The 27,509-nt window shown below is 42.0% G+C and overlaps 1 protein-coding gene across 4 annotated transcripts in view; it reads right to left on the reverse strand.

The window, feature by feature from the left end:
- Positions 1-462: 462 nt before the first annotated feature.
- Positions 463-27,509, reverse strand: part of LOC124804677 (calpain-A) — a 620,886-nt gene continuing 593,839 nt past the window's right edge. For all 4 annotated transcript variants that reach the window (XM_047264942.1, XM_047264926.1, XM_047264946.1 and 1 more), the window contains 3 exons: positions 25,135-25,262; positions 17,790-17,985; positions 463-822 (listed from right to left, as the gene is read on the reverse strand). In XM_047264942.1, coding sequence (XP_047120898.1) covers positions 737-822; positions 17,790-17,985; positions 25,135-25,262 — 410 coding nt within the window. In that variant the 3' untranslated portion in view covers positions 463-736. The remainder of the gene's footprint in view (positions 823-17,789; positions 17,986-25,134; positions 25,263-27,509) is intronic.

Below are 27,509 nucleotides of genomic sequence, written 5' to 3' on the forward strand. Positions count from 1 at the left end.
TAAAAGTGCACTATTTTTTAATTAGTGATTCATGAGCACACACTATCATGTGCTGATCACTACAAAATCTACATCAACATTTTTTAATTTTTGTTCTGTCATAATACATATGAAAACTCCTTTCCCCGTATTACTTCTATATCAGTAAAATGCCGGGGGTGTAACATTTTGTATGTAACTTGTCTAACACCTTGCAGTTATGTGGTGCTCAGACAGGTGCAAGATTCCCATTTTTATTTAACGTAATTATTGTTGTGAGTAGTTCAGGACAAGTCATTTGTTAATATACATTACAGAAGTAGTCTGCTCTCCTTCATAATGGGATTTATGGAACACTGTGTGGAGGGATGTTCCGCTGTGCTACTGCATGCTCATTGCCACAGCATGTTTTGTATATAAAATAATAGTAATTTGCTCTTTTCACACAGCTATTGCTGAATGATAGCACATACAAAGACAAAGTAATATTTAAAATATTTTAATAAAATAAAAAACTGTACAAAATATTTTTCTGTAGCAGCAGGAATAAACATGTGTTTCAATGGGCAATATACAAGTCTGTGAGCCAACTGCACAAAAAATACTGAGTGCATCATTCCATGCCCACATGGCTGTTTCTCTCCATTCCTGTGGGACACATGAAATGAAAGCAAATATTTAGTGGCAAAGCACAAAACATTTGCACTTTTTCCACAGTTCTCTTAGAGAAGCAGAAGAAAATTCAAGTGAGTACATTTTAGGAATAAATAGTCTTCTCAACCCATTCTTCCAGTGAGAAAGTTGCACTGTTTGTTCCTTTGGGGTCTCTTTCTCGGAACATATCTGTAAAACAAAAGAAATATGAAATCATTTTACCTACATATTTGAATATTTCAAAGTAAACCTTAATCAGCAATTAGTGCACAAACAATGAATTAGTGAAATAGAATCAGGAGTATTCAAACAGGAAACAAAGTGAAAGAGTACTGTCGTAACACAAGATTCTGTTTTGGTGAATACTGGATTTCTCACACCTCACGGAAATTGTCAATAATTACTAATGCCAAAAGAAGATAATTCTCTTAGGAATACCAACGCATAAAGAACATTAAATAACAGAAATTTTTGGATGAAAAATAAAAATGAGCAAAGGCAGCTACTCATCTGTAAATCATTGATGGGAGCAGGGCCAGTTTAAGGCACAAGTGGCACAAGCTGCTGCTTGGGACACCAAGCTGAGAGGGGCATCAGAGGTGCCACAACCATTTCTATATGGGATATGCCACAATTAGTAACCCACCAGGTTAGCCAAGGGTGCTAATGTGCTGCTTCCTGGACTTGGGTACACACACCGGCCCCAGATCAAATCCGCCCGGCAGATTAATGACAAGGGCCGGTGTGCCAGCGGGCCTCTAGGTGAATACTGGGCTGGTCCCTCTGTCCTGCCTCAGTTACATGGCTGGCAGACATTTTAAAACATTCGTACTATTTCATGGCTTATACTAAGTGCAGACAGCTGGGGTGCACTATTTCTGTCCCGGGAGGGGGGTACTGTGTGGCGACAGGAAGGGCATCAGGCCACCCTTTGACACTGACATCACCAAATCCGTAGTAACAAGGCTCACCCCATGCTGAAGTGGGACAAAGGCCCATGAAAATGATGATAGCGAGAATTTGATTGAATTATTAAGGTATGTAGGAGTGGTAAAATTGTGGCATTGATAGTAATGTTGAGGCCAAAGTGGAAAATAATTCAAAGAAAAGTAAAAGTATATACATTGGGCTGATATGCAGGTCAGAGCAGACAAGAGGTCTCCCAGAACACTCATGTGGCAAGAGAAACCTCACCACATCTGACTCCTGCCAGCATGATTAAGTGCAAAGACAGTTACAGAATCAAAAATGCCTTCTAACTGGGAGATTTGTGATAATACATTTGAAGAGACTGAAAATGCTATGTATATCAGTTGGACTGACAATAATACAATAAGGTGAGAGAAACAGTAATATCAGCAAGTATATGGGACCAAGTGAGTGCCCCCAGGCTCCTCTGCAAGAGATAAGGGCCATCCTTTCCACAGCTGTCTCAACCGCAATCTGTCATAGTTAATTGTTGAAGATAGGAACAGCACTCACTATCTCAGAGGAAGCATAAAAACCTGTTCAGCTGTTCTTTCATCAGCAGCTAGTATCAAGAATAAGGAATTCTCAAGGTCGTGTAATGTAAAATACAGTAGGGCAGAAAAAAATTGCAAACCACATCCAAAAGCAATTAAAAGAGAGTTCAAAGCAACTGGCAGAGGAGGTAGAGGCCAGGGGGCCCCATACCCAACATTGAGGGTCCATCCATATGCTGCATGTGGCAGGAGATGCTCCAATTCCAACCACCCTGCCCCGCCCCAAAAGTAGCTCAAAACTTTACATCCAAGAGTAAAAACCACTCAGAGAAAGCTAAGAATCAGTTCAACCATCCATATGTCATACACCAAAACTGGAGACAATTAATCTGGAAGATCATGCTTAGCATAGAGAGCCAGGAGGAGGGAGAGGGGGGGCAGGGGGAGGGGGGGCGGGGGGGGGGGGGGGAGGGGGGGGCAGTAACTCGTTACATAACAGAACTATTGATTAATTTGGTATGACCAATATGCAGGGAACACACAATGATGGATACATTCCAGGGGAAATGGATGGAATACAGTGGAACTTTGATTATACGTGCTCTGATTTTACATTTTTCACATTTCTCCACCATAAGCTCACAGCACTAGTAAAAATACCCTGAAGATCAATGGTAAAAACTCCCAGATTTTACATTTCTTCATGGTAAGGTTTACCTCTATTCTAAGTTCTTACTCGATGCCTCGCTTGACTTCGTCCTGTTTTCTCCCTATTGACATTCGACGTGACTGAATGAGTTCAAGTGACACAAAGGCCAGAAGGTTCATAGCACAGGTGGTTGCGGAGTTAAGGGAATATTTTAGGCAATTGAGGAGAATGGAGAGGGGAGATGTGCGAGAGGAAATGTTGGCATAATCCATGACTGGTGTTGCCAACACAATTTGCAACATTTTGCTTCACCACACAATTATGATACACCTACTGCTTGGTTGCAGTGGTGATGGAAAAACAAGGCGTTTGACATGAAGTGTTTCAGACCAAGCCAATACATAATGAAGGGGCACAGCCACCACCTTTTTTTGTGCCACTTATAACTATCATCTTTTCGCGTATATTTCCAATATACTGTATCCAGCAACCATGTCAATTATCAACCTTTTAAATTCAAACATTTAGCCTTTAAGAATATGCTTGGCCATAACTGAGGAAATGTCATCCATTTCCAGCAAGTGAGCTCTTATTGGCTGGTGACTTGTTAAGTTACCCAGCAGCCAGCACAGCCATCACACCACAATAACACTGTAAAATGAGCTCGCCTACTGGATGTTTGGAGTGGGACATGAATGGAGGTAGGAGTGAAAGCATTCTGTGAAGTGCTGAAAATATACTTTCAGTGCAGCTGATGTGCTATGACAGATGTCACACAGAAAAAGAAAAAGGGTTTTGCGAATAGCACATTTTAAAGTGTTTCCTGTTCAAATCTGATACAATGTAATCACAACAACTACATACACCAATCATGTATATACTTTGTTCCACGAACACTACACACTGTAGATTGTAAAGACTGGAACAGTAATAGGGGGCATGAAGTGAAACTGTAGTACTTCAGCTTCCTTTCAAATTTACATTTTAAACAGTATACATAAATCCACTAAGCTGATTTCTAATAGGCTTGTAATAACAGTTGGGGAAATAAACTCATTTTTTCTCTTCTATGTTTCTCTCATCGAGCCTAAAATAATAAGTTAATGGTGGTGAGCATATGAATTGCAGCTTGTAAAAAAAGCAATAAACAGTAACTGCAATGGTGAAAAATTTGTCATTAAGAAGATGTCTGCATTATGCTTATGGTTTAACCTCTCAGCTGCAGTGATGTTTTTGGTTTAATTCAATATGTTCACCAATTTTTACTTTTCTCTGGGTGAGCACAAAGGATGATCTCTCAAAAATGTGTGTTTTTAGCATGTAATTTGTGGTTGTAGCATGTCAGAAAATAGTCTGGACCGCATGGAAACATAAAATAGTGGTTTCATTGTAGTGCCATACAGCAATAGTCTGCTCAACAGTGTGGAGTTCATTAACAAAGACAATAGCCTACCAGATATTGTCCTATTTCTGACTGAGAACATGTCTTATTTGCATCTCTGAATCAGCAGCTGGGATCTTTGAAATGAAAGTTGGGCGAGTAAGCAATTCTCTAACCAACTGTTCATTCCCAGGGATACTCATGGCTTTGGACCCACAAAAAGACAACTGGGCATACAATAATTAAGGGCAGATCAGTCAAGAATAGCTTGTACCACAGTGAGACAAGAATAACATCTATCAACAGCTCATGACAGTTATCCAATCGAAAACACAGTCAAGGAATGCATGTTTAATAAAAGTAGAGCTCTGTTAGTGATCATCAACTCCACTATAAAAACACTATACATATTTGATGTTCCTGACCGGTTGGAGATGTAAAATTAAATTCTGTAATATCCATGGTTTTAGAGCTGTCAACACCTTGATACTTCTGAATGACGTAAGGTCATGGGGGCAACAAACTTCAGTTCCTTGAAATAGATCAGTCTTAGTTCGAGGTCTGGGTGCTGACCAAGGGGATTGTGGGCGGAGTGTTGACGGGTGGGGTGGGGGTGGGGGGGGGTGGGGGGGGGAGGAGAGCGCGGCGAGTGTTGACTGGGGGGGGGGGGGGCGGCGAGTGTCAACGGGGGGGGGGGGGGGGGGGGGGGGGGGGGAGTGTTGACAGGGGGCGGGGAGTGTTGATGGGGGGAATGGATGGACACAGGAAGCAAATACTAAGGAGGTTAGGTAGATTTCCTGTCAGAGGGCTTCGAGGCACATTCCAACAGGCAATCGCGTCTGAAGGTGGGTGTCAGATGGTCGATGCCCATTGTATTAAAAAAAAAGAAAGAAAGAAAGAAGAAGAAGAAGTTGTAAGTTCAATGATTAGGAAATTGTTAAATGGTGGTTGTGTTAAGTGAGCACGAGTTGGTGAATCTGAACTGAAGAGGTAAGATCCCTGCTTCAGCAAGGAGACTATATGTGGGACTAGTTCAGAAGCCTCATACTTCACAACTGACCAAGTCCAATAATTTCAAGACCAAAGCTGCTGCTGACCCATAAACCTCAGTTGGGATGAGACCAGTTCATATGAAACAGGGTGGTGGTGGTGGTGGTGGTGGTGGTGGTGGTGGTGGCGGTGAGATGACAAGGCAGCAAAGAGCAGTTAGCTTTTCCACGCATATAGTTGGTGAATAAGGGGCAGCCATGTCAACTTTTTATCAAAGGAAGTCACAAAAATCAGGACTGTGCACCACGTCCAGGTGCTGGGGAACCAAAGCAGGGTTATGGGTTATGGTGTCCTGTGGTATGACAACAGAAACACATGGTTCCATGGGAGATAATTGGAAGCCATAGAGAAGGTCTAAGTGGAGGCCCTTTGAATGACATCTTGGAGCTGGTTACATACTACATACTGAGACCTATACCAAATGCAAAAGATGTCAACATACAGCACAGCAATTACCGCTGTTCTGCAGAGGTAACTAGCTCATTGATAATAATGAGGGAGAGTGTAATATTCAGCACAGATCCCTGTGAAATGCTGCTCTCTTGGACCCATGGGGAGGGTGAGTGACGTACTAACTACAACCCGAAACAACTGGAGAGATAAAAACTGACAATTGGCAGGGTGTCTTATAAGCCCACAGTTATAGATGGTAAGTAAAACATGATGGTGCAAAGCAGTGTCATGTGCCTTATGAAAGTCTAAAGTTGGTATTTACAAAACATCTGTTGAATTGCTCTTTCCAACCTAAGCAGATGGTCAGTTGTTGATTGTTCCTCCCAGAAACACCACTGATGGGGAGACAGTAAGCCCTGTGACTCAACAACCTGGCGTAATCATTGGGCTACCATCCTTTCAAGTGGTCTGCAGAGCACTTTCGAGAGACTGATCAGTCAGCAGCTCATGGATTTAGATTGGGTTTTCGCCTGATTTAAGGATTGGAAGGATGATACTATTTCATGATTACAAAGGAGATACACCCTCTAGCCAAATACAGTTAAAGACCCTGAGTAGATAGGAGTCCTGCAGTAACATTCAGATGTTGGATCATCTGATTATGAATCTAATGAGGGCCTCGGGCCATATTGTGTGACAAGTGAATAGCCTGATTGAGTTCCCAGTCAGTGAAAGTTTCACTATACAATTTAGCATGATGGGGGATAAAGAGTAGGGCGACATCTTCAATTTGATTTTTACATATCCCAAAATACCCAGGTAAGAAGAGGATACTGATACTGGCACTGGCACAAAGAGGGTTGCAAGGTGTTCAGCAAGAACTAACGTATCAGTAGATACACCTCCATAAAGGAGAGAACCTGGAAAAGATGATCTTTGGCAGCACAGGACTGCAGAACTTCGCACACAACTGGAATGAAGAGGTATATGTTCCCAAGGAGGAGATGCAGCGCTCCCAGCATTCCTTCTTACTGCATTTAATTAGACACTAATTCTTAGCATGGTGCCCCTTAAAAGTCTTTAGGTTAAATTCCATTACAACTATTCCACTCCAGAACTGTGATGTAATCCAAAATGTCAGTTGCAGCTCCATCTGTACCTTATTGCAGATCTACATTTCAGCTACAGAATAGCTATCATCAATGTGTATGAAGTGAGTCATGTAGACTCTAAAGGCTTACAACCACACGTTACATGACCTTAGCATGTACACAGCTGAATTCAAACTAATTAGTCTACTTAACCCCCAATTACTGTAGGGTGACATTGATGGTGTAACATGTCAGGTACTGCCAACAACCTGGCCACAGTAGTGGCAAAAGTTGATATTATGGAGACAGGACATAAACAGCTGTATTTTTTCTGAGCTTCAAAAGGAGAGGTGATTGGAGACAGTCTTGTATTTTGCATTTATTAATTAGGGTAGCACACACTGGGGATGACGGTCATTTCCACAACAGACACAGACAGATGGTACCACACACCTCATGAACGAATTTTCTTAAAGTGACTGGCCATAGTCTCCATAAATAAGGTTGTGTATACCCCGGGAAGACACATGCCTGAAGTGCTGGCATTTAAAACACAGTATTGGAGGTCAGAAATAAAGTTTCACATTGCAGTGGTAAACCAAGTGCATCTGTGTGCAGCATTACACCCTGGTGAAAAATAAAATCCAGCACCATGTTTAGGTTCTTATGGCACCTTATGGTAACATGTACATATCCAGGTTGTATATGAGACATTAATGACCAGGACTGGGTAGAATTTGCTGTCTTAATTGGAACCACTTTTTAACTTACTGTAGGGAGACAGTTCACCAAAAACATTTTCCAGTGAACAGATGGTGTGTTGTGGGGCGATCACTGTTTTTAAAATAATTGAAAAGCCACGATCACTTCAGTATCGTTTACAAGATGACCGGTTTCAGCACTCTGAAGGTGCCATCATCGGATCTGAAACGTGGATTAACATTTATAAAAACAGATGGTCTGCCTCATGTGCCATGATGTCCACATGGTTTTATAAATGTTAATCCACATTTCAGATCCGATGATGGCACCTTCAGAGTGCTGAAACCAGTCATCTAGTAAACGATACTGAAGTGATCGTGGCTTTTCAATTATTTTAAAAACATTTTCAATTTTTTTCACACAGAACACTGGCTTAGCAGAAGAAAAGACCCTCCATCTGTTCAGTACAAACAAGGAACTGAGGGGAGTAAGTGTCCTTGTTTTATTATCTTCCCATGGCGTGGCCAAGGAGGGAAAGTTCTGAAGGTTATAATGATCTGCATTGAATTGCTATCTATCTGAAGAGACTACTGGAGCCTCACAGCCACCGGCACATAACTGAACACTTCATTATACCAAATGTCTGCCGTGGAACTGCATACTTAAAATAGGACCTCTTCCCATGGCCAAGGGTACCATCCTGCCAGAGCAATACTCCCTGGAGCCCCTATCTCCCTAGACAGACAGGCACTTACTCCTCAGCATGGACAGGGATGTGGCAGCTTGGGCATCAATAGTACAATCCCTCCATGGTCAGCAGGCTACTAACATATGGGTACCTGATGACCTCCCACATGAACTGAATACCTTGCTTGGTATTGGATCACCTTCCCCACATGGTTCACCTATATTTTTTACAGACTTTGAAGAAGTTGAGGTGAAACCCAAGTACGGGGACCAAACAGAAGTTATCATAACATGATGTCGTGTACAAAACACTAACAATGAGATAAGCCAGAATCTACATCCTACAAGCAAGCTAGGTCATCAGCAGATAATCTGTCTTGGAGAATAAGTCTGAGAAAAGACATACCCAGAGAATAAAATCACAACACAGGAAAGGAAGAAGTACCGCAAAAAGGAGGGGGTGGGGAGGGGAGCGCAGGGTTGCTCACCACACAAAATCCTACAAGGGTTGTGAACCTTTTTGAGGGGTGGGTGGGGGGGGGGGGGGGGGTGGCAACAGGGAGAGAGAACGGAAACAAAGATTGCAATGTAATGTATGGGACAGGAGAAGAATGGAATTGATATAGAATACAGCTTAGTACATTATTTCTCTTGTCTCTGTTCTACTATTCATGAAGTCTTCTGTGATGCAGTAACAGAGTTTGAAGCAACCAGAGAATGACATTAAGAGACTGGGAAGGTCCAGATATGGACACTAATGTGGCCCACTATTGCAGCAAACAATAGTGGACAAAAAATACAAAACTACTTCCATGTGGCAAAAATATGAAACTTGGTACACAAATAAAACAAGCACACCAATTTCACCATATCAATATATGAGTGCAGCAACCTCAAGATGATCTCTGTGCTCTTAAAATTCTACAAGTTACACACAACTAAATTTAATTAGGTATTATTTTTAACATTCATATTTATACTCTATAATGAAAAATGATGGTTTAACAAATTTCTGGAGCCTAGTAAACAATACTAGTACCAAGAAAGGTCACAACAATCGTTATGTTTCCTGAGATTCTTCCCCACTGCTACTATTATGTTTCATTTTCAAAATCATGAAAAACCTAGTGTGGAAAGGAATAATGAGGCCAAAGAAATTAATGTAAATTAAGGTCAACTGGATGGCGAGAACTAAGGACATGTAACACCAGTTTCCACCTGTTGAGTTCTGAGGAACTGGTGTCTGGGGGAACACTCCAAATAGCATATGTGGTGAAACAGGCACCGAGGTCACAACTACGATGTTGTACAGGATGCTCTGCGACATGATACTATTTGTTGCCAATGTACAATGTCTCCCTATTCCTATTCTTCGTAATTGGTAACCAGGCAGTAGTCATGCCAATGTAAAAGGCCAATGGTGTTTACGTAACAGCTGGTACAAGACCTGTGTTTTTTCACAGGTGGCTCTCCCTTTGAAAGCGAATGTTCGCCAGTTACAGGGCTGGTAGAAAGGTGCACAGATCAAGTCTTGCAGCAGGGACAGTCACAGGGTTAGGAGCCACAGGGTAAGGATATGGGTGTAGAATGAGCGTAGGGTCCGACAAGGATATTGCGATAGTGATGAGAAGCTATTCTAGGTGTGGTGAGCAAAATGTCCAACACAGTGGATCTTATTTCAGGCCAAGATTTCAGGAAAACATAGCCTTGCTGAAGTAGCTGATTAATACACTCAGGCAAACTCGTAGATTAATACACTGATCGGTTACTTTGAAAAGGCTAAGATCATATCCTAAAATGAGGTCCATTCTGTCCAACATTTTCTCACTAGACCTAGAATAGCTTTTCATCACCCTCTCAATCTCCGCAATGTTCTAGTCAGAATCGTTGCTTCTACATCTATTTCCCTACCCTATAGCTCCCTGCTGTAAGACTGCTTCTATGCACCCTCCTATCACCTCATATATACCAGCACCGTAACTAGCCAAGTATATACCATTAAAGGGAGAGGTAACTGTGAAACAACACTTCTTGTACCAGCTGTCATCTAGGAACTATTGGGCCTTTTACATTGGCATGACTACCATCAAGTTATCAGTTAGCATGAAAGATTATAGGCAGAGGGTGTGTGTTGGCAACACACAAGATCCTGTTGCAGAGCATGATCTACAATGTGACAATTGTGGCCTTGGTGTTCATTTCACCAACATGCCATGTGGATTTCTCCCCCAGACACCAACTTCTCAGAACTCTGTAAATGGGAGCTAGTGTTGCAACACGTATTTGGTTCTCGCTACCCACCTCGCCTTAATCTGTGTTAACTTCTTCAGTGACAGCAGTAATTTCTTCACTCCTTTTTAGCTTTCTATTCTTCCCACCTCTACCACACACAATGCACTTAGCTTTTTGCTCTTATTAACTCGTGCACATCATTTTGTGAGTAATCTCTGTCCAGTGTATTACTCTTTCTTCCACCTTTAAGTTCTCAGGTTTTCAAGTCTCATCCAGTGCAGTTCCCAAATCAATCAATCTTGCCTTCTTATCCCACCCCACAAATCTCTTCCCATCTGCGGCTCTGGCTGACTTCCCCGAATTCTCCCAATCCCCTAAACCTCATCAATCCTATTTGTTCACCCTCTTCCTTTCCTTTCCTTTCCTTTCAACCCTTCTGCCAGGAAGAGGATCCAGTAGCTCTGAAAGCTTGCTAATTTCAATATTTTTATACATGTTTTCTCCTTCCACTGCTTGGTGAGTGGATTTTTTATCTATCCAATTACATTTGAATTGTATAGTTTAGTTTTGAAAATCTCAGTAATTAATGCCTGCTCTAAAATTTGTAAAAGTTGGTTTTTCAAAACCAGCATGAGACCTTTCACTATAGTGAGCTTTTATTTCAGTTTTTACTCAGAAACTGACTTTAACAGTATGACCTTCCGAGATTTAAAACCAACCTGTAGTGTCATGGGTACATTTTTGTTTGTTGTCTCACTACTTCTGAACTTTGGGGTTGGATTCCTATACTAAAACAAGAGAAGTAGACCATAAAATATATATTCAAGAAAGGCATTAGCTCTACTTTCAAGAAGTGTTAATATGTGACTGCTGACTACATCCTCTAAAGTGCTATGTCATCTGGAATAATATACAGCCACATAAAAATTTTTGGATAGGAAACACTAAAAAATAGTATACAAATTGTATGGTATCTCAAACCACACAGAACATTGTTACCCTCATTATGTAACAAAATTTATGAAATACTTAACAATGTGAAGTTCTTCTTAGGGTAGATAATTCATTTTCTCAACAAACAGTATGTTTGTGTTTGATGCTGTCAGATAACATGGTGGACTACAAGAGAGTGGCAGTGATTTGAACGATGGGTTTATTCGTAACACTTACTTAATTGAGAAAGATAAATGTTAATCAGAACTATTTGAAAATCAAATGAGATAATTTTAGTCTCAACAAATATTAAAAATGAGTAGTAGCAGTGCCAAGATAAGAAGTATAGAAAATGATTATTAAATATTACACCATATGCTGTGAAGTTAATATGTGCCACAATGGCTTACAATTAGCTAGAAATGGCGAATTTGGTATTGCCACAATCTTTGATGCATAATACAGACTTACTTAAAGAAAATTAAACAGTTTTTATATTTACAAATTGTTATTGTATCATCGTGGGTAGAACCTCCACCTGCTGCAACAGTGAAGGACCAGCTCATGAACGAAACAAAGAAACTTAATTTGCTCTCCAATAAGCTCCATATAGGTTACAGGATAGTATATACACCATCCTATAACCTAAAAGGGAGTGACTTTGAAACAATAGTTCATAGTATGGTATGAGATTCCTGAGATAAGTTTCCTTATTTTTGCAGAATATGTCTCATGATATGAAGTCGACGAACATTTATTTACCAGGTGCATCTGTTTCACATAAATCAAAGTTTTAATATTACTCATATGAAAGTGGAATCATTATCCAATAAACTGGCTGTTGTAGAATATGTCAGAATCCTTTGAAATTAGGTAAGACAGACTCCTACTACCCGGAAAAAGCCACGCATTACAAATACAAAACAGTAACTAGAAGTCAAGGTAGATGTGGGAAATGAGCACACCCTAAATACAATTGTTCCATTTAGATGATAGTATGTGACTACAAATGCAATACCTGACAAAAAAAAGTGAAGCATCCAGAAAACCCAGCTGAATGTGAATGTAACATATATAAATGAATAGAGTTGCAATTCTCTATGACAGGTAGAACAGCCACCAGAGTGAATTACTGTTGTCCATGTTCTGTGTTGCTACCAGGCTTGGTATCATACACTGCAAAAGGGGCATAGACAGCATAACATGTTCAGTGATCACTGTGAAGAGCATGGAGATACCACATAATTGTATAAGACAGCATTATCAGCACCTGAAGGAATTTGAAAGGTGCTTCACTGTCTAGCTCCATTTGGCCATCTGGTTGAATCCTATTTGGCCAGCTTTCAAGCCCTGCAACATTGAGATTTATGAGACACTTTGGATGTAACAGTGACTTTATGTTTGACTGCATAGGAGCATAGTGGTAGGTATATTCACATCAAGGTTCTGGTCAACCAAGTATGACCACCACAGGGGAGGGTCACTGTATTGTGTACCAAACACATCATAACCCCTAAATGTCTGTGTCTTTATCTGAGAAAAAGTGAGGGACTCTACACCATTCCATCTCATCCAGTACCAGTTGCTGAAGACTAGTAGTTGCTGGACTAGGGGATTAAGGTCTCATACGTAGTTTGTCAGTAACACCACAGCACAGATGGTTGGATTTGGGGTTGTGCTGTGACGGGGAAGCATGGGCTGCTGATGAATGGTTTCATTGTGTTCAGCAATTAATCGCAGTTCTGCACTATCCCAGATGACCACCCCATCGGGAAATATGGCAGTGACATGAGGAGATGTCCCATTCTCCCAGTGTTCTGGAGAGAGACAGTGTTATTCCTGGCATGATAGTAGGGAGCCATTGGGTATGACTTCAGGTCACAACTGGTGGTGATCGAGGGAACTCTGACAGCACAGTGGTATATCACATACATCGTGTTCTTGTGTGTTTCCTCTTATGCGACACTATTGTTGGGCCTTTTTTTTTTTTTCAATAGTACAGTGCTCATTCATACGTGGTACATGACTATTAACTTTCTGTATGATAGTGAGATACCCCCATGGCAAGCAAGATCACCCAGATCTGTCTCAATATAACGGGACAACCAGCTTACATGTCAACTACTTCCCAGTGGCCAGTATCCAGAATATTTTGGGCCAGTTACAACAGTTGTGGGATAGCTTGCCTCAGGAAAGGATGCAAAAGCTTTATAACACCCTTCCCAACCCTTGAATCAGTACATACATCAAGGACCGAGGCAGCGCAATGGGATACTGTTAAGCAGGATCATAATGCCAAGTTCTGACTTTATGACGTTATCACTGAAACAACATTGAATGCCCCTCAGATTAGATTAGATTAATATTTCTTCCATAGATCATGAATACAACACTTCGTAATGATGTGGAACGTGTCAGGTTAATAAAAGATGTCTGTACAAGATATTACATTACACAAAATATTGCACAACACTAATGTTTAAGTTGGTTTTTTCTTTTCTTTTTTTTACCCCCCCCCCCTAATTTTTAAATGTTTATTGACTATCTGTCAGGCTTTTGATGCTGTTTGGTGGGTGACCAAAGACTTTTGTGGCAGCATAATTTACCCCTTTCTGTGCCAAAGTCAGATTTAACCCTGCATAGTGAAGATCATCCTTTCTCCTGGTGTTATAGCTATGGACACTGCTATTACTTTTGAACTGGGTTGGATTATTAACAACAAATTTCATAAGTGAATATATATACTGTGAGGATCCCTAGATCCTTAAATAGATGTCTGCAGGCTCCAGCAATTATTCTGATTACATGTTTTTGAGGGATGAATACTTTTCTACTCAACGATGAATTACCCCAGAATATGATGCCATACGAAAGCAGTGAATGAAAGTAGGCATAGTAAGCTAATTTACTGAGATTCTTATCACCAAAATTTGCAATAACCCTAATAGCATATGTTGCTGAACTCAGACGTTTCAGCAGACCATCAATGTGTTGCTTCCAGTTTAACCTCTCATCAGTGAACACACCTAAAAATTTTGAAAATTCTACCTTAGCTACAGACTTCTGTTCAAAGTCTATATTTATTACTGGAGTTGTGTCATTTAATGTATAGAACTGTATATACTGTGTTTTATCAAAATTTAAAGAGAGTCCGTTTGCTGAGAACCACTTAATAATTTTGTGAAAAACATCGTTTACAATTACATCACTTAGTTCTTGGTTTTTGGATGTTATTACTATACTTGTATCATCAGCAAAACGAACTAACTTTGCATCTTCATCAATATGGAATGGTAAGTCATTAATGTATATCAAGAACAGTAAAGGACCTAAGACCAAACCCTGTGGGACCCCATACTTGATAGCCCCTCAGTTTGAGGAATCAGCTGTTGTTTTAACATTACATGAACCACTTATTTCAACTTTCTTCTGTCTTCCAGTTAAGTATGAATTAAACCATTTGTGCACTGCCCCCCTCAAACCATAATGATTTAGCTTATCTAAAAGAATTCCATGGTTTACACAATCAAAGGCCTTTGAGAGATCACAAAAAATACCAATGGGTGATGTCCGGTTATTCAGAGCATTTAATATTTGATCAGTGAAAGCATATATAGCATTTTCTGTTGAAAAGTCTTTCTGAAAACCAAACTGACATTTTGTTAGTACTTTATTTTTACAAATATGGGAGGCTACTCTTGAATACATTACTTTCTCAAAAATTTTTGATAGAGCTGTCAGAAGAGAGATTGGGCGATAGTTGTTGACATCCGACGTATCCCCCTTTTTATGCAATGGTTTTATAATGGCATATTTCAGACTATCAGGGAAAACACCCTGCTCCAAAGAGCTATTACACACGTGGCTGAGAATCCTACTTATCTGTGGGGAACAAGCTTTAAGTATCTTGCTGGAAAAGCCATCAATTCTGTAAGAGCTTTTACTTTTCAGTGAGTTTATTATTTTACTGATTTCAGAGGGAGAGGTTGGTGGAAATACAGTTGATTCAAACTGCACAGGTGTGGCCTCTTCTATTAGAAGCCTTGCCTCTTCTAGTGAAGATCTAGATCCTATTTTCTCCACAACATTTACAAAATGATTATTGAAAATATTTTCAATTTCTGATTGTTTGTTAGTACACTTGTCAGTCAGTTTTATGGCACTTAAGTCTTCCTGTGCTCTTGGTTGCCCTGTTTCCCTTTCAATAATATTCCAAATTGCTTTAATTTTATTATCAGTTACTGATCTCAGACATGATACACATACTTCTGGACTTTTTAATAACTTTTCTTAGTACCGCACAATAGTTTTTATAATATTGAACAATTTCGGGGTCAGTACTCCCTCAGCCCAAGAAGTTTCAGTTCATTTCCCCTCTCCTCCTGGTTGCTTCACTTTTCGTGTTAGGCGGTGTATAACAAGAACTTTCAGCTGATAAGAATTTCTATAATCTACTAGTCATCGTCTTCAAAATTATTAACATATCCTTGCCTCATAAGATATCAAGTGAGAGGAAGACAAATAGATTTAATAAGGTTCACGTTGAAGACATGTTAAGGAGAGTCTGAATAGTATTATGATTTGTATAGCTTTACCAGCTCTTACGTAATAAAAGGAATATATGTAAGTGAGCAGAAAAGATTCAGCCATGCCTTAAAACAAAACAAAAGTAAAAAGACTTATGCAATAACATCCATATTTGACAATAAGGTGCAAACCATCTGGAAGACAGACAGCAGTGAATGTAACTGCAAAAGGAGTATATGGAGAGAGAGGATTTTCTTTACTGATAAGGCATAGGAAAAAATAAAGATCAACATCCACAATGATCAACACCCACAATGTAGTCACTGGCCTTAAGTATTTTTTGGAAAACACTACACAACCAGAAAGTTTGGACTGACTGAGGTGCAAAATGTGCTTGATGTGTTTAAAAAAAATGAGTAGCTTCAGTAGGGAAATTTATGGATTGAATGTGACAATGTCAAAATGTGGACCAGATCATCTAGCAAAATTGATGACATGTAATGAATATATGCATCCTGCAAGCCTGGTTCAAAAGAACACTTAAGTATGCAAAAGGTCCTGGGCTTGTAGCCATATCGATTGGACCACAGATGACTGGAAATCTGTGGCCTGGTCATATGAGTCCTGAGTTCAGTTGGTAAGAGCTGATGGTAGGGTTTGAGTGTGGCACAGCTCCCATGAATCCATGGACCCAGATGGTCAATAAGGCACTGTGCACATTGGTGGTGGCTCCATAATGGTGTGGTCTGTGTTTCCATGGAATGGACTGGGTGCTCTGGTCCAGCTGAACTGATCATCAACTGGGAATGGTTATGTTCAGCTACTTGGAGTCTATCTGCCACCAAACAATGATGGAATTTTTATGGGTGACAATGCACTATGTCACCAGGTCACAACTGTTCACAATTGGTTTGAAGAACATTTTGGACAATTAGAGTGAATGATTTAGTCATCCAGATTGCCCAGCATGAATCCCATTGAAAATTTATGGGACATAATCGAAAGGTCAGTTTGGTGCACTAAATCCTGGCCTGGAAATACTTTCACAATTATGGACAGTATTATACAGGCAGAGTGGCTCAATATTTTTGCAAGGGACTTCCAACTACTCACTGAATCGATGCCACATAAGCTGCTGCATTGCACTGGGCAAAAGGAGGTCCAACATATTAGAAGGTATCTCATGACTTGTCACCTCAATGTATTTCCCCTTAGGAAAGTATGTCTTTGTGTTGGTATTCCAATGCTGAAAGTTGTCTATTATGCCCCAATATATATTCATAGAGTGTGTGGTACCACTTGAAAAGAGGGCAGTGGTGATAATATGTAGCATGATACCCAAAGCTCATTGTACACACAGCTTCAGTAAACTGAAGATTACACATCTGTCACCCTTATAGAATTTGCAGTATGCAAGGCACATTAATGAGAACTAATGCAGAAGCCAACAGTAAGACATGTGCTATAATTATAATACCAGGCACAAAGAAGATCAGGTACCATTCCACTACGACTATAAAAAACAACAGAAGAATTCTGTAAACAAATCAACTACACACTTCAAAGTCATACCTCAGTGTATCAGAGAGCTGCCAGATCAATTCAAAAGAGAAATTCAACATTACCTACTACAACAAGGTACTTACAAAACTGATGAATTTACAGTTGAGAATAAGAAAATGGTATGATAATACTATATTTCTTATTACACTTTTAGTATTAGGATATGATACATCAATGAACAGAAACATAGTGCATACTTATTTTAATGTTTTAATATTGGTATCAGTAATATACCGACATATTTAATGCCACAACAATTAATAAGTTATTGTATATGTATGTACAGTAGCTGTAAAGACACTTAATGCATTGCATGACCTCTGAAGGTGTCTAACATAGTAAAAATTCAATTCAGTTTAGCAAGCTTCTACTCACTCGAAAGCAATTTTAAATAATGAAAAATTCTATGTATTCAGTAATAATACTTATTCAAAACCTTGTGAAAGGTACTAACAATTACAAGATCAAATTATCTGAATACTCACCTATCATCGCTTTTAGCTTGACAGCACACATCATAAAATCATCAAATGTTATTTTCCCATCTACAGTTCCATACCTATGCATCAGTATGTTCAGTATGTGGTTGTTTAACCTGTAACCTGCAGCATTTAGTGCCTGTCTCAGCTCAAAAGCACTGAATACACCGGAGTTTTCTTTATCGTGCATTTTGAATATGGTCTGCAAGAAAAAAATTCAGTTCTGTTAATTATCAATACAAAGTAAATTTTTAATTTTGAACAGTAGTCCATGTTTAAGCACATGGACATAATTCTAATAAATGCACATATGATTTAATGAAAAAATACAAAATGGATTATATTAAGAATGAACATATTAAGTGTCTTTAAGACTTCGCAGTAGCCACCAGAAAGATCGCGCGAAACGCACATCGGCACGGCGCGTCACGGACAGTAGTTGCCGCAAGTAAAGTCCTGCCCACAAGAGGGCACGCGAGAATTCGACCACACCCTCCGCCGGCGGAACAACAACAACAACAACAACAACAACAACAACAACAACAACAACAACAACAACAACAACTCGGGCAGCACGGGCCATGCCCAGCCAGTTCACATCAGGCATGCCTAGCAGACAGTCCCAGTCTACACTAGGTGAAGTGCAACGGAAACGTGAATCGTGTTACTACACAACTGGTGACGAGTAGGGTCGTTCTTTCGCGTGTTGAGTCGTCGTTCCGGTTTTGCAGCTTAACCACAGCATGGAGGATTTAGTGCAGGTTTTGGTTGAGCAGCAGACGGAGCTCATGGCAACCATGAAACAAGTGCTTCCGGCAATGCTCTCCATGCAGTCTGCTCCAGTGCCGTTCCATCCTCCCTTTAACCCGTATGATGAGACGGCATAGGACTGGGACGCATATGAACATTGCCTTTGGCAGCATTTCCAGGCATTTCACGTTGCCAATTCGGAGGTATGTCGTGCTCTTTTCTTGTCTTTGATATCTCCCTCGCTGTATCAAGTTTTGTGGCAGCTAGCGCCGTTGCAGGAACCCTCGTCCGTGTCTTTTGACGCATTGTGTTCATTGCTGTCTTCCTATTATCACCGCTGCACGCATGTTGTGGTGGCTAGGGTTGAGCTCTATCAATGCAAGAAACAGCCCCATCAGTCTTACCGGACGTTGGCCGCTACGCTGCACGGTCTTAGTCGCAAGTGTCATTTTGTCACGGAGCAGTCGTGAGAGTCGTATGCCATGTTATGGTGCGCGACGTCATTGTTCGTTCGGCCCCTGATAGGGAGGTCCAGCAACGGGCCCTGCAGCCTGCAGTTGGAAGACCCTTCCCTTAAGGAAGTCCTGTCCACTGCTCAATCGTATGAAGTCTCTCACACCGCAGGTCAACAGTTGGAAGCGTGGTGCGGTGTCGCAGCTGTTCAGGGCGGCGCAGCCGCGTCCACTGCGTCCGGGGTGGACAACGTGCAAGCAGTACAATCCGGCCGCTCCCGCACGGCGTGTAAACAGAGTTCCGGCCGCCGGCCCCTGTTACCATCCTGTGGGTCATGCTATATACATCATGATCGGTCAGAGTGTCCCCAGCCTTGGGCCATTTGTCGCAAATGTAATAAAAATGGACACATTGCTAAAGTTTGCCGCTCAGCCTCAAAAGATTCGAAGGAAGCTGGTACAGAGGACATGGACATTGGCATTCAGGAAGTTTCATCGGGCCAGGCTCCCGGCGCAACGGCAAACAAACTCTTTATCGAGGTGTGGGTTCGGTCGCGCCGATTACAACTGCAAGTAGATACGGGCGCGGCAGTTTCCTTGTTGAATGCACAAACTTACTCTGACCTTGGGTCGCCCCATTGGCAGCAGTTTACCAGCGTCTACGTGGTTATGGTAAACAGTTCATTCCCCTACTGGGTCAATTCACTACTGACGTTACTTACAAATCAGTCACTCGGCCTATTACTTTTATTGTTGTCAGTGAGGTGAACTCCGCTAACCTTTTTGGATTGGATGCCTTTCAAGCTTTTGGTTTCTCTATCGCAGACACCATACAGTTGGTCTCCGAAGATGTTCCCTATCAATCATTGGAATCTTTGATCTCTGACTTTCAGGATATCTTTGAGGAGGGCCTCGGGCGTGCTTCGGACTTTCAAACTCACTTAACGTTGAAGGCGTCGGCTCGCCCGCGTTTTCTACGCGCGAGGCAGATCCCCTTGGCTCTCCGCCCTCAGGTAAAAGCAGAGCTAGACCGGCTGACAGCCTTCGGGGTCATTCTTCCCATTTCTTCTAGTGAGTGGACTTCGCCCCTCGTTATTGTCAGGAAACCCTCGGGGAAAATTACGTCTTTGTCGCGATTTCAAGGCCACCATTAATTCCCAATTGGTGGTAGACACCTATCCCTTGCCTCGTTCTGAGGAATTGTTCTCCGTTGTGGCGGGAGACCAATATTTCTCAAAAATCGATCTTTCGGAGGCTTATTATCAGATTCCGCTTGATAAGGACTCCAAATGGCTGGTGGTTGTCAACACTGCGTTTGGCCTTTACCAATACCAGCGGTTGGCCTTCGGAATATCCAGTGCCCCGGCAATATTTCAGCGTTATCTTGAGCATGTCACGTCGACAATCCCTCATTGTATTAATTACCTGGACGACATAATTGTCACAGGCCGCAGCATGGAGGAACACTTGCACAACCTTCGAACCCTCTTTCTCAAATTCAGGTCCGTGGGCCTGCATTGCAACCTGCGTAAGTCGAACTTCTTCCAACCATCCATTGGGCTACACCATCTCTCAACACGGCATCCAGCCTCTAGGAAGTTTGGTCCAGGCTATCGTCGTCCTTCCGCAGCCCGCTTTGCTTAAGGAGTTACAAGCTTTTTTAGGCAAGACTGCCTATTACCACTGGTTCATTCCCAGGGCTTCCACCACAGCCCACCCCCTGTATTGCCTTCTGCGCAAGGGTGTTCCTTTTGGTTGGTCGCCTGCATGCGAGCGAGTGTTCATCTCGTTGAAGGGCCTGCTCATGTCAGCGCCTTGTTTGGCTACTTTTGACCCCAATAAGCCATTGGTCCTGGCTACAGATGCTTCGCAGTATGGGGTGAGGGCAGTTCTGGCCCATCGCAACGCAGATGGCTCCGAGCAGCCACTGGCATTTGCGTCTAAAACTCTTAAATCCCGCACAGGCCCATTACTCCCAGGTGGAAAAAGAGGCTTTGGCCATTGTCTACGCTGTTACCAAGTTTCACCCTTTCTTGTATGGCACGAAGTTTCAGTTAATCACTGACCATAAGCCATTAATATCGTTATTTGGCCCCACCTCTCAGATTCCGGATAGGGTGGCCCACAGACTGCAGCACTGGGCCTTGTTCCTCTCTAAGTACCATTATGACATTCATTTTCGCCCTACCGGACAGCATGCAAATGCTGACGCTCTTTCCCGTCTTTCAGTGGGCCCGGATCCTAAGTTCGATCGAGAGGAGATTATGTGTTTTCATTTGGATGTGGCGTCCTGCCAAGCGGCTGATGGCTTCCCGATCACTAGTTCTAGAGTCACCAGGGAAACGGCAGCTGACCCAGTTCTCCGGCAAGTAGTTTGCCTTGTTCAGCAGGGGTGGTCGTCCCGACCTCCAGGCCGGGCCTCGGACCCTCTTTGTAATTATTTTGTTCTACGAGACCGCCTCTCAGTTTTGGAAGGAGTTCTCCTTCTGGCTACCGATGGTACAGCTCCTCGCGTGGTTGTTCCTGCAAGTTTGCGAAGGGAGGTCCTCACGTTATTACACGAGGGGCACTGGGGTGTTTCCTGTAGTAAAACCTTGGCTCGCAGACATGTGTACTGGCCTGGTATTGACAGAGAAATTGAGCACTTGGTGGCCGCCTGTTCCCAGTGTGTGTGAGCCAACAGGTGTCTCCCAGGTCAGCGTTCTCTTCATGGCCGCCTGCAACCCAGGCATGGGAACATGTTCACATAGATTTTGCGGGCCCGTTTCGTAGTGGTTTTTGACTCATTGTCATTGATGCTTATTTCCGATTCCCATATGTGGTTCGCTGCTCCTCAACCACTTCAGAAGTTGCAATCCAGGCACTAGCAAAAATCTTTTCTGTGGATGGTCTGCCAGTCACCCTGGTATCGGACAATGGACCTCAGTTTATTTCGCAGACCTTCCAGGATTTTTGTAGGTGCTTCAGTATTCAGCACGTTTGCTCTCCCCCCTTTCATCCACAATCGAATGGGGAAGCCGAGCACATGGTGCGCACATTTAAGGCGCAGATGAAAAAGTATGTGCACGAATTTCCTGCAGAGGAGGCGTTGACATTTTTCCTGATGGCATACCGGACCACACCGATGGGAGAACGCAGCCCCACAGAGCTCCTCCATGGGCGCCAACCTAGGACTCTGCTGCACCTCCTCCGGCCTGGTCCTCGCCAGTCTTCGCAAAAAGGGGTACCCGGCTTTCCACCGGGTATGTCTGTCTGGGCACGTGGGTTTGGTTGCAATCCACGTTTGATACCGGCGGTGGTCCTGCGCCGCAATGCCTGCCGGCTCTGTACCTTGCAGGTGGGGGACCGGGAGGTACGTCGTCACCAAAATCAGCTACGTCCATGTCTGGGCACCCACCCTCCGACCCCTCGGGCGCTGGCTTCCCCATTGCCGGCACCCGTGTTGTTTTCTCAGGGGACACTACCGCCCCTCCTGCCTGTGACTCCGCCACACTGCGAGGGTTCTCAGCCTTGGCGGCCTCCAGTAGCTCCAGCACTGGCATCGCCATCATTAGAGATGCCCCGGCGAGAGCCGGCTCCCCTTGCGGGCCTGGTTCCTCAGGAGGCTGGTTCACCTGTGGTCGTCCCTTCCCCATCGTCCCTGCCACTGGGTCTTGCCCCTCCCGAGGTGGACCGGGATCCGGCATTCAACAGCTTGTCGCCCTTTCCGCCCCGGGCTCCGGTGGTGGAATGACGGGGGCCTCTTCGTGTGGGTCACTTCCAACCGTATTCGAAGGTTCCGGCTCAAGGGTTGGCAGATCCTTCTGACTCCAGCCTTCCAATGGACATGGAGGTCATCGCTACCGCATGACACTCCACCTTCCGACGCAGTGGATCATGGTGGCTTCACCCCCCCCCCCCTCGAAGGAGGAGTGCAGTAGCCACCAGAAAGATCGCGGGATGCGCCCATCGGCATGGCGCATCACGGACAGTAGTTGCCGCAAGTAAAGTCCCGCCCACCAGAGGACACGTGAGAATTCAGCTGCGCCCTCTGCCAGCGGAACAACAACAATTCAGGCAGCACGGGCTGTGCCCAGCCAGTTCACATTGGGCATGCCTAGCAGACAGTCCCGGTCTACACTAGGTGAAGTGCGACGGAAATGTGAATCGTGTTACTACAGACTTTTAGAGTGAAGTGCAATACACAGATTTCACTAGCCCCTGAAAAACATGCACATGATTATTTGTGATGAAATGTCAAATTCATTGAATATTTGGGTAGAGCTGATAAACTGATTCACACTTGTTTGTAAAGAGTGAATGGAGAAAAAATGGATGACAAAATGTCTGTTTCATGAATCTCAATTAACATAGGTCTTCAGAATATACATTATAAGTGTGTGTTGTATACCGTATTTACTCGAATCTAAGCCGCACTTTTTTTCCGGTTTTTGTAATCCAAAAAACAGCCTGCGGCTTAGAATCGAGTGCAAAGCAAGCGGAAGTTCTGAAAAATGTTGATAGGTGCCGCCACAACTAACTTCTGCCGTCGAATATATGTAGCGCTACACAAGCATGCTTTGTGGGCACAAAGATAAATACTGGCGCCAAAACCTCTGCATCGGTACAAAAATTTAAAAAAAAAGGTAGAAGACGAGCATTTTTTTTTTCTCCGCCCCGAGTTTCGACTACTGCATTTTCATACATTATCGGACGAAGTAAATACAAATTCCGTATTGTTCATCTTCGAATGTAGCAGAATTTCAATGTACTATGAAAATCCGACTGGCAAGACTGTTAGGGATGTTTGTCAATATGGCCAACTCTACGTTCCGAGTTTTTTCCTACCTGTGAGAAGAGATGGTTGCTAATAGGAACCTGATGAAATGTGAATCACTTGCAGTATTATCTTCACCATAAGAATAATACGAATATAAACATTTTGTCATGTATTCTTTCGTGTTTGCTGCTATCTCATTTAAATCCTGTCTGCCTAATAAACTACGAAACTAGAGTGAGACAATAGCAAACGCGGAAGAATATAAGTATCGTGTCATGTTTATATTCGTATTATTCTTATGCCTAATAGTGATAGTCAGAAATGAAGCACGGCAACTGACTAGATTTTAAATGTAAGATGACCAATTTCTGTGCAGAATTTGATGTACTAAAGAAGCGGCCACAAAGATTTTCAAAAGGAGAAAAATTTTCGCTATACTCTCGTTCAGAACATGTTCTATCATACGCAGTCTATTATTTGGTTCTTGTTGATCATTATCAAAGAAAGCAGCAGTGTAAGCAACAACAAATAGCAGTCTCTTGCCATTGTTTCGCTAATGAGACGATTCCTCCGATTCCTCTTTTTTTTTTTTTTTTTTTTTTTTTTTTTTAAAAAGCGGCGGTAGCGCGCACAAAAGCAAGTCATGCCGCGAGCCGCGACAGGCCGTAAACACGCACTATCAAAATGCGTCAAACAATGCATGACACAGTACAGTCATGCATTTTCAGCTTAGAGTGACGTAAACACCTATAACAAAGAAAACGGCACTTATCAGATAAAAAGCAAAATAAGCAATCGATTCAAACCAGACGAAGCACGTGAAAAAGGAAGGGTACCCATATAAATACGGACGGAGCGCCTGACGCATAGCAATGGCTACCTGGTAAAGCTTAACTGCTAAGCTTACGACTCGAACCAAACTACTGTAGCTGTATCGTCATTCATTCGACCTCAATTGTGTCTCATATTAAAATGAACCAACTTTGTTTCGATTTGGAGGTGCGGCCTAAAACTTCTCTCTCCCCTTGAATTTCGAGTCTCAAATTTCAGGTGCGGCTTAGATTCGGGAAATTTTTTTTCCCTTTATTTCGAGTCTCATTTTTCAGGTGCGGCTCAGATTCGAGTAAATACGGTAATTCAAACACAATGCTCAGCATTGGATTGAAAAATTCTTAAGCAGCCACCCATAAAAGCCAGAGAACTAATCAAGGAAAATGTGTGCTGTGTTCCTTAATCATGTGACATTCCAAAACGTTTAAGTGAAATCTACAACAAATGAAAAAAATGGTTATTGAAAAGTTCACTTTCACAGCCTTCCATTCCAACTAGTGAAATAAAAATTAGAAAAAAATTTGAAAGAAATGAATACTCTAAAAGAATAAATTCTTACTCTCCAGTGCCTGATGTCTGTCCATAATGCTTTGAATTCTTCATACCCAAGCTTTCCTGATCTGTCTACATCCATCATGGCTATCATGCTGCGACAAGTATCTTTAGAGAAACCTTGCCGCTTGACATCTGTAGAGAAATTAAAGAAGGTATGTACAATTAAGTATTAGCTCATAGTGGAGTATTAGTGAAATTAAGTTTTTCCTAGTGAAAACATAGTTCTCAGAATAGAATACATACATATCTCCAGAGAAAAATCAGGCTAGTACTGCAATACATTAGTCATGGCTTTATTGAAGAACTCGTGTAGATAAGAGCAAAGTAATCTAAGAAAACTGAGTAAAAGACCTAATCACTTCCCACACCAATATTTGGCCCTTTTTCTATGAATTAGTTTCATGCCATTTTATTCTGCATTTTAAACAAAAGGAATTGTGCTGCTGTTGATGTTGTTGTTGATGATGATGATGATGATGATGATGTGTTAGGAGGGGGAGGGGGAAGATGAAGCAGGTTCTTTGCAAGACCACCACCATTTTTATTTAGTTTTAGTTTGAAACACCATATCTGGGAAGAAATAGAATAGACAGGATGAACACTTTTCTGGTGCTGTTCAAGTACACTCACAATTTTCCTGAACTAATGACATAACATCTGCACAGCTGTACGCTATTTGTAGTCACATACAGGTTTGCAAAAGTTATATATTTTTTGCAAGATTCTTGAAGCAGTATATTACTACCCCATCAAAACTACATCCAATATTATTCTGACTGTTAAAGCAATTCAAAACATCATACCATGTTTTCCATCCGTCAATTACTTCTTTTATTTCTTCCTTTAAGCCAATGTCAGTTAAGTGATACACATGTTGTGGCTCCTGATAAAACAGGGGAAATGAGTAGTCTGAAAAAGTTCTAAGACTCTTGAACTGAGAGACTGAAGACATTGCTAGCTTCTAGACAAGTTTCTTGCATATGCAATCTATTAGGCAATGCTAACAATTTTATCTCCTGGTGATAAGAATGATTCCGATAACCTAACCTATGCTTCCTGAAGAGTTTCAGGGGTACCCACCCAGATAACTGACTGATTTAGCCTTTTAACATTAGCCAGCATGGTCTTGTTACGCTGTGAATGGCTGAAAATAAGGAGAAAGTATAGCCGTTATATTCTAAGGACAGGTAACTCTATGTATGTTGTAATGAATAAAAGAAAGGTTCAGGAGCAGGATTAAAACTCGAGGTGAAATGATATCAACAATACGATCGATGATGACATTCCTATCCTGAGTGAAAGAGAAGAAGAATTCCATGATATGCTGAATGAAATGAACAGTCTAATGAGTACAGAATAGGGATTGTGAGTAAATCGAAGAAAGACGAAAGTAATGAGAAGTAGCAGAAATGAGAACAGTGAGAAACTTATCAGGATTGATGGTCACAAAATAGATGAAGTTAAGGAATTCTGCTACCTAGGCAGTAAAATAACGAATGACAGATGGAGCAAGGAGGACATCAAAAGCAGACTAGCAATGGCAAAAAGGGCATTCCAGGCCAAGAGAAGTCTACCAATATCAAATATCAACCTTAATTTGAGGAAGAAATTTCTGAGAATGTATGTCTGGAGCACAGCATTGTATGGTAGTCAAATACGGACCATGGGAAAAATGGGGCAGAAGAGAATCGAAGCAGCTGAGATGTGGTGTTACAGACAAATGGTGAAAATTAGGTGGGCTGATAAGGTAAGGAATGAGGAGGTTCTGAGCAGAATTTGAGAGGAAAGGAAGTTGTGGAAAACATTGATAAGGAGAAGGGACAGAATGATAGGACATCTTGTTATGACATAAGAGAATGACGTCTGTGGTACTAGAGGGAGCTGTAGAGGGCAGAAACTGTAGAGGAAGACAGAGACTGGAATACATCCATCAAATAATTGAGGACATAGATTGCGAGTGCTACTCCGAGATGAAGAGGTTAGCACAGTAGAGGAATTCGTGGCAGGCCACTTCAAACCAGTCGGAACACTGATGGATGGGAAAAAAAGAAAAGAAAAAAAAGTGAGGGTAGAATGAAAACTACACTGCCTGCAGCATACTGAACTAAGCTCTGAAAACAAGAACATGGCTAGCTACTGAAGCTGAAACCAAGTTTTAAGAGAAGTTCTGCAGTCCTGGGTTTGAACAGGTGACAGATTAAACTCACGGTAGGACTAATGACTGGCCACGAGGACTTTAAGAAACGCCTTTATATGATGGGTATCGAGAAAGGTGTATGTTGTGTGGTTAGAAGAATGAATGCACATCGGACCTAATATTTCAATGTGCAAATCAATACTAAAGAAAAAAGAATGAATATATAGATGGGGTATGAATGG

This window comes from Schistocerca piceifrons, chromosome 1 (genome assembly GCF_021461385.2).
Source record: "Schistocerca piceifrons isolate TAMUIC-IGC-003096 chromosome 1, iqSchPice1.1, whole genome shotgun sequence".
NCBI classification, from domain to species: Eukaryota; Metazoa; Arthropoda; class Insecta; order Orthoptera; family Acrididae; genus Schistocerca; species Schistocerca piceifrons.